Below are 14,238 nucleotides of genomic sequence, written 5' to 3'. Positions count from 1 at the left end.
GCAGGCCGTGCTGAAACTACTCAGCTTAGGAGAGAAGAGGCACACGGCCCACGAACTGCTGCAGGGTCTGACAGAGCAGACCGACCACTGGCTTGCGCCGCTGAGCCTCCAACCAGGCATGGTCGTGTGTGACAACGGCCGTAACCTGGTGGCGGCTCTGCAGCTCGGCAGCCTCACGCACGTGCCATGCCTGGCCCACGTCTTTAATTTGGTGGTTCAGCGCTTTCTGAAAAGCTACCCACGCTTGTCAGACCTGCTCGGAAAGGTACTCCGGCTCAGCGCAAATTTCCGCAAGTCTAAGTTGGACGCTGCCACCCTGCGGACCCTGCAACATCGGTTTAATCTGCCAGTGCACCGACTGCTGTGCGACGTGCCCACATGGTGGAACTCTACGCTCCACATGTTGGCCAGGCTCTATGAGCAGCGTAGAGCTATAGTGGAATACCAACTCCAACATTGGTGGCGTAGTGGGAGTCAGCCTCCCAATTCTTTACAGAAGAGTGGGCCTGGTTGGCAGACATCTGCTAGGTCCTTGGAAACTTTAAGCAGTCTACCCAGATGGTGAGCGGCGATGCTGCAATCATAAGCGTCACCATTCCTCTGCTATGCCTCTTGAGAAGTTCCCTGCAAAGCATAAAGGCAGACGCTTTGCACTCGGAAATGGAGGCGGGGGAAGACAGTATGTCGCTGGATAGTCAGAGCACCCTCATGTCTATATCTCAGCGCATTGAGGAGGAGGAGGAGGAGGAGGGGGAGGAGCATGAGGAGGAGGGGGAAGAGACAGCTTGGCCCACTGCTGAGGGTACCCATGCTGCTTGCCTGTCATCCTTTCAGTGTGTATGGCCTGAGGAGGAGGAGGAGGATCCTGAAAGTGATCTTCCTAGTGAGGACAGCTATGTGTTGTGTACAGGTACCCTGGCACACATGGCGGACTTCATGTTAGGATGCCTTTCTCATGACCCTCGCGTTACACGCATTCTGCCCCCTACGGATTACTGGGTGTACACACTGCTCGACCCACGGTATAAGGAGAACCTTTCCACTCTCATAACCGAAGAGGAACGGGGTTCGAGAGTGATGCTATACCACAGGACCCTGGCGGACAAACTGATGGTAAAATTCCCATCCGACAGCGCTAGTGCCAGAAGGCGCAGTTCCGAGGGCCAGGTAGCAGGGGAGGCGCAGAGATCAGGCAGCATGTACAACACAGGCAGGGGAACACTCTCCAAGGCCTTTGCCAGCTTTCTGGCTCCCCAGCAAGACTGTGTCACCGCTCCCCAGTCAAAGCTGAGTCGGCGGGAGCACTGTAAAAGGATGGTGAGGGAGTACGTAGCCGATCGCATGACCGTCCTCCGTGACGCCTCTGCCCCCTAGAACTACTGGGTGTCGAAGCTGGACACGTGGTCTGAACTCACGCTGTATGCCCTGGAGGTGCTTGCTTGTCCTGTAGCTAGCGTCTTGTCGGAGAGGGTGTTTAGTGCGGCTGGGGGAATCATCCGGATAAGCGTACCCGCCTGTCAACTGACAGTGCCGACAAGCTTACACTCATCAAGATGAACAAATCCTGGATTTCCCCAGACTTCTCTTCTCCACCAGCGGACAGCAGCGGTACCTAAACAATACGTAGGCTGCACCCGCGGATGGAAGCATCGTTCTCTATCACCATCAAAAACGGGGACCTTTTAGCTTCATCAATCTGTGTATAATATTCATCCTCCTCCTCCTGCTCCTCCTCCTGAAACCTCACGTAATCACGTCGAACGGGCAATTTTTCTTAGGCCCACAAGGCTCAGTCATATTACTTTAGTAAACAATGTTTATACGTTTCAATTCTCATTAAAGCGTTGAATCTTGCACCTGAACCAATTTTTATTTTAACTGGGCTGCCTACAGGCCTAGTTACAAATTAAGCCACATTAACCAAAGCGATTAATGGGTTTCACCTGCCCTCTTGGTTGGGCATGGGCAATTTTTCTGAGGTACATTAGTACTGTTGGTACACCAATTTTTTGGGCCCTCGCCTACAGTGTAATCCTAGTAATTTTTATGGGCTTCGCCTGCACTCATGGTACAGAAAGGTGTGTGGGGTTGGCCTACACTTTTGCTACATAAACATAAATGTAACTGGGGCCTTGTCTATACTGCAACTACTTAAATGTGAAAGAGACTGTTATCTTCCTAAACTGCTGCAACGGGAATGTTACTGTGGCCTGTCTTGACTGCTACTACTACTGAAATGGAACTAATACTGTACTCCCCCTATACTGCTGCTTCGGAATTGTTACTGGGGCCTGTCTGGACTGCTACTACTACTGAAATGGAACTAATACTGTGCTCCCCCTATAATGCTGCTAGTGATATTTTACTGGGGCCTGTCCCTAAAGCTACCGCTGAAATGTTACTAATTCTACCTATACCGCTGCTAATGCTATGTCACTGGGGTGTGGAAACGGAGGCTTCCCAAAGACATGATGGTGGCGAGGCCATTTCCCACCAACGCGGTTACTGTTAAGGTGCTTATAACCACGGACATGTGGAGAGGACACGTAGTGCCTCAAAAACATCCCCCTCCTCCTCCAACAATGAAAACATTCTTGGCAAATACCTTTTCATAGGTCCGTCTGGTGGCAGTCCAAGAATTTCACCTTTACCGACACAACAAGAGAGCCCCCCCACCATCCCCCCGCCACGGCCCACTTAATCCTGGCCACATTCCGAAAACCAACTAAATAAAACCGCGCTACTAGGTCCGCAGTCGCCACCACATTCCCACCAACGCGGTTGCTGTTAAGGTACATATTACCAGTCTGACTGGGGCATGCACTGTGGGCCGAAGTACACCTATATTGTATGTGACGTTAGCTCTGCTGAGCAGGGCACTGCAATGGGATACATTTATGGACCGCCGATGGGTTCCAGGGAGCCACCCATGCTGTGGGTCCACAGGGGCTTCACATTAGGGAGTTGTACCTGCCAGTGTCTATGTATTAAAAACCCCGGTCAGACTGGGGCATGCAGTGTGGGCCGAAGACCACCTGCATTAAACCTGACGTTACCTCAGCTGTGCTGGGCAATGCAATGGGATATATTTATGTACCGCCGGTGGCTTCCTGGGACCCACCCATGCTGTCAGTCCACACGGAGTTGTACCTGCCTGTGTCTACTTATAAAGAACCCCAGTCTGACTGGGGCATGCAGTGTGGGCCGAAGCCCACCTGTATTTAATCTGACGTTAGCTCTACTATCCGGGGCAGTGCATTGGGACAAACTACAGGAGCAATACAGCGCTAATGAGACGTGCACAGCTACGCTAGCATTGGAGTCCGCTGTAGGCACGCGATTGCTTAATGTTTGTGCAGAGGCCTATGTCCTGGGTGCAGTGAAAGTCCGCTTCCAGCCTAGGATTGCTGAATCTGTGGGCCGAGGCCTATGCCGTGGGAGCGGTGCAAGTCTGCCATGTTTGGCCGCTCAGATCAATTTTTTGTTCATGTCTTGGGTTTCCTAGGACCCACCTATGCTGTTGGTGCAAACTTAGTTCCCATTGCGGTGTTTGACCTATCTGGCACAAAGGCACTAACTGACTTGGGTAGGGGGCAGAGCGCTGACGGCTTTCCCCTTGCAGTGTGGATTGAGCTATGCGACACCTTGACAGAATGAATACTGTGTGGCACATGGATTCCCCATTGCTATGCCCACGTTTGCAGCTCCTGACGGAGGTGGCACAGGATTGGAGTTCTCATTGCTTCTGTACAGCATTGTGGGCTATCACCCCGCCCCTTTTAAAGACGGTCGCTGCCTGGCCCTGCCAACCCTCTGCAGTGTGTGCCTGCGGTTCCTCCTCATGGCAGACGCACTTATAAATAGACATGAGGGTGGTGTGGCTATGAGGCCAGCGTGTGGCATGAGTGCAGCTGAAGGCTGCGCAGGGACACTTTGGTGTGCACTGTGGACACTGGGTCATGCGGGGGGGGGGGGGGGGGGTGGGCAGCATGTAACTCAGGAGAAGTGGCAGCGGAATGTCATGCAGGCAGTGATTGTGCTTTGTTGGAGGTAGTGTGGTGCTTAGCTAAGGTATGTCTTGCTAATGAGGGTTTTTCAGAAGTAAAAATTGTTGGGGGGGGGGGGGGGGCACTCTTGCCGCTATTGTGGCTTAATAGTGGGACCTGGGCACTTGAGATGCAGCCCAACATGTAGCCCGTCGCCTGCCCTGTTTCTGTGTCGTTCCCATCACTTTCTTGAATTGCCCAGATTTTCACAAATGAAAACCTTAGCGAGCATCGGCAAAATACAAAAATGCTCGGGTTGCCCATTGACTTCAATGGGGTTCGTTACTCGAAACGAACCCTCAAACATCGCGAAAAGTTCATCTCGAGTAACGAGCAGCCAAGCATTTTGGTGCTCGCTCATCTCTAATAAAAAGTGATGATTCAGGTAGTCTGAGTGTGTATCCTGGGTCCAACCTATCCAGGCTTCTATGCTGAACACCAAGAGAAACCGCAAACCTGTGGGAGTTCACAGTACAGTGCTGACTGCATTTCCTAAACCGTGAGTGTGTAGCGGGAGAGAGCTCCGAGAGAGTGAAAAGAGTGGCCAGGAACAGATCCTTGCAACTAGTCACACGTGACAAGAGACCAAGGTAAACCGCAATTGGGTTACTCCCTTTTAATAGTCTGTCCTCGGCCCATTGGATGGTAACCCTCTGGGTGGGAGACGGTAGAGCCCTGTGACAAAGCCCAAACTCTACCCCGCTGTCTCCTAGGCTGGGGCCCGCCCCTAGGACGCTGCACAGCAATAACATCGCTGACAGCAGGAATATGTGACCACTGCAGCCAGTCACTGGCTCACTTAAGCAAGTGATCAGCTGCTGCAGGAAGTGACCACTAGTGGAGGAGGAGAATGCACCAGTGCAATGAGGATGATGGGGGAATATGGAAGGGGGGGGGGGGGGGGGGGGGGAGGGAGAGTATGTTCTCTTTATGTTTTGCTATACAGTGGCCTGCTTGGAGGAAAATGCTTCTCCCTTAATAACCCCTTTAATTTCAGTTTCACTTTTGGTAGTTACAGGACCTTTGTTGCTGCAGTACAAACTTAAACTTCTTGCTCTGTCCTAAATTGAACCCCCTGTATCTGCCTCTTCTGCTATGTCTTATACTTTTTATTTTCAACTCAGAAACATGCACCAGTCCCCTACTTCCACTTTTAATACTTCAAGGGAGTCGGTAAATGTTCTGCACCACAAAATTCTTACCATAGTAATACTGCTCTCGCAGTGGAGAGACCAGTGATTTACGTCTGAGGCTATGGCTGCAGGAAAGTGAACAATGATGGTGAAGACCTCCTGCATGGAGGCTGTGGAGGATTTAACAAGTGAGCATTGGTTATTTTATTTTAGCATATTCCCTGCTGTCGGGCAACTTTTTAAAACCCAGGAGTTTTCTGGGACTTTTTTTTTCTTTTGTAAAGTCAAAATGGGCGTAAAATCAATAATTGACTACTTATTTGGCGCATTCTAACTTTTTGCGTTCCTCTGAATGCATCACCCATTGTTTTCAATAAGACTGTAAAACACCTCGAATTAAGAAGTCTTGCTCTGGCTGCGCCTCACTACACAGGCAAACAGTATCTCATTAATAACCCTTTTTGGGACCCACCAATTGCTTGAATATTTTTCCTCGCATTGGCGCATTTTACTGTACTTTACGCACCCGCAAACCATCCTCACCTGCATGCGGCAAAGACACAATTGAACTGGCCAATTAGTCTTAATGAGGTTCAGATATGTTCTTTTTCCAGTGGAATTTATGCAGGGTTTCATGCATCTCCATGTGTATTACACAAATCCCCTCTCCCCCCCACCCTCCCTCCCTCCTACAGGGAGCTTTTGTTCGCAAATTCTCAGAACCTGGTCTATTTTTTTCTTTTTGTGAGAGCACAAAATATGGAAATATGAATGAACCCATTGAAATCCATGGGTTATAGTCTTTGCGTATAGAATGCTCAAACATGCTCGTGTGAAGCCTTAACACAGGTTGTTTAACTAAAGATCACGGCTGTGTAGCCCAGTAACAACGCATTCTCATTGAAGTCAATGAGGTTACCGTGTGACTTCCAAGTTGTTGCAACTGTCACCTGCAGATTGAAAAAAGAAAATCAAGTCTTTTTAGATTTGTTTGCAATCTGTGGAACACAGTTGCAGCAGCTTGTGTTTTGTATGGCAACCACATTTACTGCAATGGCAGTGCGTGATCTTTGGTCAGGGAAAAGTGGAGCAGCCCTAATGCACATTAAAGAGTCGTCTGGCCCCATCATTACCGGTGGGCTTTCACAAAGACTAAACACTAGTGAATATAGTGGCCTTTAAGCAGATCCTCCTTCCCTTACTAAAGGTTCTGCTCAGATAAAATAAATATTGGCAAGAGTAATGGGACCAACCTCATAATGCCCCACACACTCCATACACCCTAGAGCTGTGGCCACTATTGTACATTAACTACTGTGTAAAGCAGGACAGATAATGTACAGTAACTACAGATAATTAGAAGTCATAAAACCCCTTTTACAATGATTATAGTGACCTCTGACATCTAGAGTACTCCATGGTATTTTGTGAAAGGACGACAATTAATAGTCCATTGTGCCCTCATCTATTAATGTAAGTGCATTCATATCAATCAAGAAGGTAAAGTCCATTATGAAGGCCATCTGTGAGCCGGTCACAACTGGAGGATCGTAAGCAGTACTGAAAGGGCAGAGCAGACTCATTAACGCTGGTGTAATCCCAGCATCGTTACAAATATCTGTGCAGCAAGTAGAACCTATTACATTGGGGGTAATCTTGCTGTGAGCCCGGAATAGACACCAGAAAACAATAGCTTGAGGTAGATAACAGTGTACATAGTATGATAACAGGACACTGGATGTTGGAACAGTATATTTCCAAGGACCAACTTAAGATTCTTCTTGCTTTATTTTGTGCACGTTTTACTGCATGTTATATTACTAGTTTTCTTGTTGAATAGTCAATTCAGAAAGTTCTAAGGGCCCTTTTAGTGAATAATGATGAATCAGTTACTTATTGATCATCGCTCCATTTCTGCAGGCATAAAAATTAAACAATGATCAGCTGGTGTGAACAGGCAGTCATTCATCTACGAGCGGACTGCCTGTTTACTGTGAATGGAGGTGGGCAGCTAGAAGAGACCTCAGTCAGCTCCACCTACATTCACTAAACTACTATGTCTCCTGTGTGAAGGCCCAGGAGCTATCATCACTCAGACAATTGTCCCATCTAAAAGGACCCTAGTCGTGTCAGTTTTTGGACAAGTTGGGTGACAACTTTCCTGTCATTCAATATATCTCCATTTCTTAGAATATTGAATACTTTATTAAGCAGCCATTCAGACTGAAGACAACCATAGATGGAAGTAGCAGCAGAAAGGATGAAACAGGAACATGTGCAGGAAGACATACCATAAAACCAGCACAAAGCAATGATACAAAGTCAACTGGAAATGAAAAAAAGATGAAATTACAGTCCCTGATACTTGGAGTAGGTGTATCCCAGGTTAGATGAGCGGCGTAGAAAATCCTTGTTCCTGTAACATGGGAAGTAGGGGGTAACACATTCATCGGGGCCTTGTCCTAGCTCATCATTTTCTGGATAGTCTTCTGGGGTTCCTTTTTGTCTGCGCAGCCACTCTTCAAGTATCCTGCAAGATGACCGTTACTGACATTTAGTATTTGCACAACTGAGTGAAATGTATCAAAGGGAATCAGTCACTTACTTTTAGCCCTATAAGGCGGGCTGCACACAACCGGATTTGGATTGCAGAATCCATGATAGTCACCCGTGCATCCATTAGCAATTTATTTTTGAAGTCAATGGATGCCATACCACCCGCGTCATCGCCTAGCAACGGCGTGGTAAAAGCAGCAATTTAACCCCTTAAGGACAGGGCCTATTTTGAGCTTAAGGACGCGACGATTTTTGGCGGATTTTATCTTGCCGTCGGCACGGCCGTATAAGGGCTTGTTTTTTGCGTGGCGAACTGTAGTTTTTATCGGCGCCACTTTTGGGTACATAGACTATCGTAAAACTTATTTTTTTTTTATGATAACAGGGAGAGAAAACGCATCAATTCTGCCATAGATTTTTTTTTTTTTTTTTTTTTTACAACGTTAATCATGCAGCATTAATGACACAATACATTTTTTATTTTCTCTATCGCCGCATTCAAAATCCTGTAACTTTATTTTTCTATGTACGGAGCTCTATGAGGGCTTATTTTTTGCGAGACGAGCTGTAGTTTTTATTGGTACCATTTTGGGGGGAAAAAAAATGAGTTTTTTTTAATCACATTGCATTTTTTGGAAGGCAAAATGCTAAAAATTAGCATTTTGCGTGTTTATCTTTTTTTAACGTGTCAATACTAAATATGTGCCATTTAAATTCTACCTTTTTTTATGCTATTAGAAAAAGCACAAAGGGTTTTTGTTTTTTTTTTTGTTTTTTTTTACACCATTTGAGTCCCTCTGAGGGACTTGCAGCACAGCACTTATGATCGCTGTGATAAGGCATGGCAGGGCTACTACCTTATCGCTTATACGGTGATCATAGGCATTGGCACTACAGGATGCCAATGTCTGGCGTCCTGTTGCCATGGCGACAGGCCGGGCTCTCGCGATAACATCGCTGGAGACAGAGGGAACGCGCTCCCTCTGTAAACACTTTCTCTGCCGCGATCTACTTAGATCGCGGCAAGGAAGGGGTTAACAGCGGGGTGGGTGGCATCTCCGATCCCCCCCCCCCCCCCCCCTGTTGTGTCGGGAGCCTGGCTATCACTAACAGCCGCCTTCCGCTGCGGGATAGAGCGAGATCAGTCATGATCTCGCGCTATCCCAATGAAGTAAGGGTACGTTATTTTGCGGGAAGTACCAGCCTGCCATGATGTACACTTACATCATAGGGCGGGAAGGGGTTAAAGAAAGAAAATAAATAAAAATCTGTAATGTGCATAACCGATGGCGAGCTGTCTGGACCATCTGCAATACAGAAAGATACAGGTACTCCCAGATGCTGCCCGTGCACAGGGTCGGATTCCGCTGTGGGCTCCCGCATGCGGAATCCAACCCATTCAAGTGTAGCTGGCATAAGCTGAGCTTTTCCAAACAGAGGAGGAGCAGAAATATTATAGATAAGTGCCAACATGAACGTGCAAGCTGAGTGTGTGTGGCTGTATTCTGCATGTACTGTCTTCTTAAGTGTGCTGATTAGGGTCTTTGGAGTCAGGAAGTTTTAAAGAGTCACTTCTATTTATTTACTGCTCATCTATTTGAATGTTTGCATATATTACTTCCATCTAATCTATCTGCATGATCCCCATTTAGACTGTGCGCCATGACTGAATGCCATCCAGTGTACATATTGGGCCATGTATGCAGTCCTTCACCAGCTGTTGAACAAGGTGCGAGTGTGTTGTGTATTTGGAAGCCAAGATCTTGGATCTAAATGAGCAGCTTACAACACCGAGATCCATTGGTACCATGGAAAGTAGTTTGCTGCTCACTGAGCGGGCACTCGCTGGGGTAGATGTGGGGGTGGGGGGGTAGTTCAGGAGTGCAGGCAGCTAACTGGTTGACAGGAGGAGAGGTAGAGGGAAGAGAAGCAGGCTAGTCCTGAACTGAGACACCAACAAGTTTACAAAGTTGGCAGATGAGGGGAATGCCATTACAGGATTAGCACTGCTGCAGCAAGACATGCCCTCTGACCACCAGGGGGCTGTCTGCTCCACTAAGAAGAGGAAAAGGAGTGCAGAGTGGGCTAGACAGGTCCCGGTAGTGGGAGACTCAATGATGGACAGACAGGGCAATCTGCCACAAAGCCCGGGATCGTCAAATAGTACATTGTCTTCCTGGCACTCGAGTTCAGTACATCATGGATGAGGTTGACAGATTACTGGAAGCGGCTGGTGAGGATCCAGTGATCATGGTGCACATTGGCACCAAACACAAAGTTAGAGGTAGGTGGAAGGTCCTTAAAGACTATTGCAGGGAACTAGGATGTAAGCTTAAGGCAAGGACCTCTAAAGCAGTACTTTCTGAAATACTACCTGCACCACAGAAAGGCAGCATGAAATTAGGGAGGTAAACAGGTGGCTCCAGAGTTGGTGTAGTTACTAGGGGTTTGGGTTCCTGGAGAACTGGACTGACTTTGCTGTTGGCTACTCGTTCTGCCATAGGGATAGGCTGCATCTAAATGGAGAGGGTGTAGAGGCAGTAGAATTCTCTCTCCTATCCTGAACTCCAGAATTTAGCTTACAAAAGTATTGACTGCTCTGATACACTGCAACAAAGTGCAGATGTGAGAACAGGGCTAGGTCACCAAAAGTGTATTTTGTATATGTAACCATAGTGGTGAAGCAAACAGTCTACCTTTACAGTATTCTGAGTTGTATGTCAATGCCATATGGAAATTACTGAGTGGTTGTTTCAGCCTCACCCCTGTGCACATTTGTGGGAAAGCTGGGTGACAAGTAGTATGGATTCCACTACATTTTGTAGCGGGGATCAAAGTTTTCCCTGTGAAATGTTTGTTAACATATTTGCATCATTATTTCACAATTAACATAAAATAGGGAAACTCACTTGTCAATAAAGGAGTGATGGAGAATGAACATGGGGTCATTGCCGGAAATGGGGACCTGAGACATTGTTCCCCCAAAGTAAATGTGAACCAAGTTGTGCATATTACGTTCCAGTGTTGTCCCATCTGATGGTCTCAGAAATCCTGAAAAATAAACAAACAAAAAAAACGACCAGTCACATGTTATATTAGACCCACTGGCGTAACTATAGGGGATGCAGTTGCACCCGAGCCCAAGGGGACTCATAAGGCCTCTCTTCTCCATATAGGGAGCCCAGGACTATGAATAAAAGCATTATAGTTGGGGGGCCCTGTTACAGGTTTTGCATTGGGGCTCAGGAGCTTCAAATTATGCCTTTGCATTAAGGGGTTAAGAGAAATTGGAGAGCCCTTCAGAAAAACTTTTGCACCTGGGCCCATGAGCCTTTAGGTTATAAAAGGTAACTTTTATTCAGATCAAGTCAAAAAAACTGTTACACCCCATTTTATCTCCAATATTCTATCCTACAACTCATCAATGTGGGGTAACCATCCTGAGTAGGACAACCCTACCTGGAACCTAAACCTAAATTGTCCCCTTTTTCCCCTAGTTTCAGGGGAAGGGAAATTCAAGGATAAGAACAAACTATGCAGATACCCACAAATAGTGTCTGGGATACAACCTAGTAGATAGAGGAACTAGAGATGGTAAAAATGTTCAAATACTCTATAATGGGTAATCAATACAATTGGTGAAACTATGAGAAAGTAGGTCAACTTTTCTCATCTACATCAAAAATAATACTTTGTCACTAATTGTATAGAATATCTCATGCACTATGATGAATCCTATCCATTCTCCTTCACCCAACGTTTTTCGCCCTTCCAATCACGAGGGCTCCTCAGGGACAAAAATATATGGGTGGCACGAGTAATTGATTTACCATCAATCGTCCTACAGAACTAATCATACCAATCCCATGAGGGTTCTCCCACACATGGGGACAGAGACCTCATATAGATAAAAGGATTCTCCACTTTTCTACAAGTATCTACTGTTCCCACATTGAATAAAAGAGAGTTTACTATCTCACTCATGATGCAACAACAATGCACTTACAAAAAAGGTAAAATATGCCCGATGTCCTATCCTCAGCAAACTATGAATACACAATATTCTGTCACCATTACTGCTGAGGCAACTGTGATGTGCAATACATCAGCTCGGCCGACAGCATCTAAGCCGATCCTGTGTGATAACGTCTGCTGAGCTGATGTATTTCACAGGATCTGCTCCGATACAGCAGCTCTGCAGACGTATCTAAGCTGATCATGTGTGATACGTCTGCAGAGCTGCTGTTTCACACGTCATCCACTTCCATTGAACTAATAGTCACTCTCCTGGCCCCACAATTTAATTCTGCAGTATGTTAATTTAAATATAATGTATATTAATAGCCCATCCAGCGCTACTCCGTTTTTATAAAAAGGACAGCCCTGTCCTTTTTATAATGATAGAGGTAAAAATTATATGTTGTGATAAGCCACGCCCCTAACCCCTCCCCTGACCACACCTTGGAGCTCCATGAGAAACTTTTTCTTCAAAAAGGGCTCCATGGCTGAAAAAGTTTGGGAACCACCAGACTAGAAGTTATTCTGACAGTAGGCCAAGAAGCTCAGGTAGATACTGCTGTTTGCAGTAGGATGGGCAAATTGCCCATGAGACTGCAGTACTGGTGTGGTGCTGCTTCCTATGTTCCATACACAAGTCTAAGTTTTGAGTATGTCATGGACTTTCTTCCAATAAGTTTTCAACTTATATTAGACATAAGTGTATAGATCTAGCTGGTACTGAAGAATAAATCATGACTACTTTTACTGGTGACTGGCTAAGGCAACAGACAATCACCTACCTTCTAAAGCATTTCGAAAGCTCCTTCGGGATTCAGTGTTGTATGGGGGCCTATCAAAGTCTTTCCATTTGAGGGTATCCTCCACATCTTTGAAGGAGGGAAGCCTTTTGGCTCGGGGATCTGCACCTGGCTTTCTGTAGAGTTTCTCCATCTGATTCTCATCACCAGCATTTTGGCAATAGGCATTAGGGTAATTGAACCCACTGCAAATAGACTGATGAAGAATACGGTATTAGTCATACCACGTGTTGGTTGCACCATATCATCAAGTGTGTGTTGGGGGTGGGGGATGCTTTATGTGTAGTGTACTACAAATAGAGGGGCTCTTGTGCTTTATCTATGGCCATGAATAGAAAAATTCTTAATGTACACTCATGGACTCTAATAAAATGCTTCAGGTATACTTTAAAGCAACATGTTTATGAAGTTTGCATATTTTTTACTTTAATTATCTTGTACTGATCCAGGTTTACATCATGTCTATTGCAGAGACACCAAACAGTAAGTAGCAAGAGAGACGTAAACCTAAATTGCTAAAAGCAAAGCTAGCAGAATTCTGAATACAGCTCTGGATTTATATAGGTCTTGTTAAAACTAAAGATGAATCAATAATACGAAAAGCAGAGATAACTACTCTAACGTTATTCAAGGATACTCACTTTCCAATATGCAAAGTGGGAGTATTCATCTAGGAAGCCATCTCTATTACTCGCCCCAAGGAGTTCATTGGTGCAGATGGAACAGCTCTTTTCTCCTCTCCAGTCGTAATAAGGAACAGCAAAGTCTTCATCTCCTGTTAAGAGCTGAATTTGCCTCTCCAAGAACATGAGACCCAGACGATGCCAGCCAGGGAAGGCTGGACCCCGATGGGCATAGTTGTAGCTAGAATCCAATGAGCCATTTCTCAGAATAGGCTGCATGGAGTAATAATGGATCCAAGCAAAAACATCATAGATGGAGGCATCTACAAAGCGGTAGGTGTTCTTTTGGTATCTGTCCCCAGTGGAAAGTATAACAAAATCTGCACTTTTTGTGGTTTTGGCCAAAGCCAAGTAGCTGAAGAATCTTTGCCTTTCCACGAAGGAGAGCTGACGAATCTCTTTCCGGACAACGGTCTTTACCTTATTACATTTTTCTCCATAGTAACCAAACTTGCACTGGCCACAGTTGTAGTCATTGTAGTTTTCAAAGCATATACAAGTGCTGTCAAAATAAAAGCGTGGCCAGTCCAAGCGATCGTCCTGAAATTGGCGCACTCGCGAGGCAGACATTGGCCTAAAGACCTTATGGTTTCTGCATTGGCCACGTCCAGATAAAAATCCACAGGGGCTACCGTCCTTCCATGGTGGACAGCAGGTTTTTGACAGATAAGCAGAACCTTCAGTACAAGGCCTGGGGAACTGACAGTGACCCATGCTCAGGAGCAGCACAAAAAACGTACACAGAGTAAACATGGTGTCCAACACAGAAAAACCTTTCCTGAAAGAGAACAAAAATAATCAGAATATTACATCTACACAGCAACAATATAACTGCAACAAGAGATTATAATCAAACTAGAACTTTAAAGTGTTTTCTGCAACTTCTTGTACATAACGGGGGCAGTACTGCAGCCGTTCTATCCTTGCGCATACCGGGGGGCAGTACTGCAGCCGTTCTATCCTTGCGCATAACGGGGGGGCAGTACTGCAGCCGTTCTATCCT

The 14,238-nt window shown here is 46.1% G+C and overlaps 1 protein-coding gene across 1 annotated transcript; it reads right to left on the bottom strand.

The window, feature by feature from the left end:
* Nucleotides 1-7,444: 7,444 nt before the first annotated feature.
* Nucleotides 7,445-13,988, bottom strand: LOC136632543 (tyrosinase-like). Its single transcript, XM_066607492.1, has 4 exons — nt 13,194-13,988; nt 12,535-12,748; nt 10,645-10,786; nt 7,445-7,709 (listed from the first exon to the last, which is right to left on the bottom strand). The coding sequence occupies exons 1-4, from the start codon at nt 13,986-13,988 to the stop codon at nt 7,529-7,531; spliced, it is 1,332 nt and encodes a 443-aa protein (XP_066463589.1). The 3' UTR covers nt 7,445-7,528.
* Nucleotides 13,989-14,238: the final 250 nt, after the last annotated feature.

This window comes from Eleutherodactylus coqui, chromosome 6 (genome assembly GCF_035609145.1).
Source record: "Eleutherodactylus coqui strain aEleCoq1 chromosome 6, aEleCoq1.hap1, whole genome shotgun sequence".
In the NCBI taxonomy this organism is placed as follows: Eukaryota; Metazoa; Chordata; class Amphibia; order Anura; family Eleutherodactylidae; genus Eleutherodactylus; species Eleutherodactylus coqui.
The sequence above is the reverse complement of the archived record's forward strand: the minus strand, read 5'-3'. Positions and strand labels throughout refer to the sequence as shown.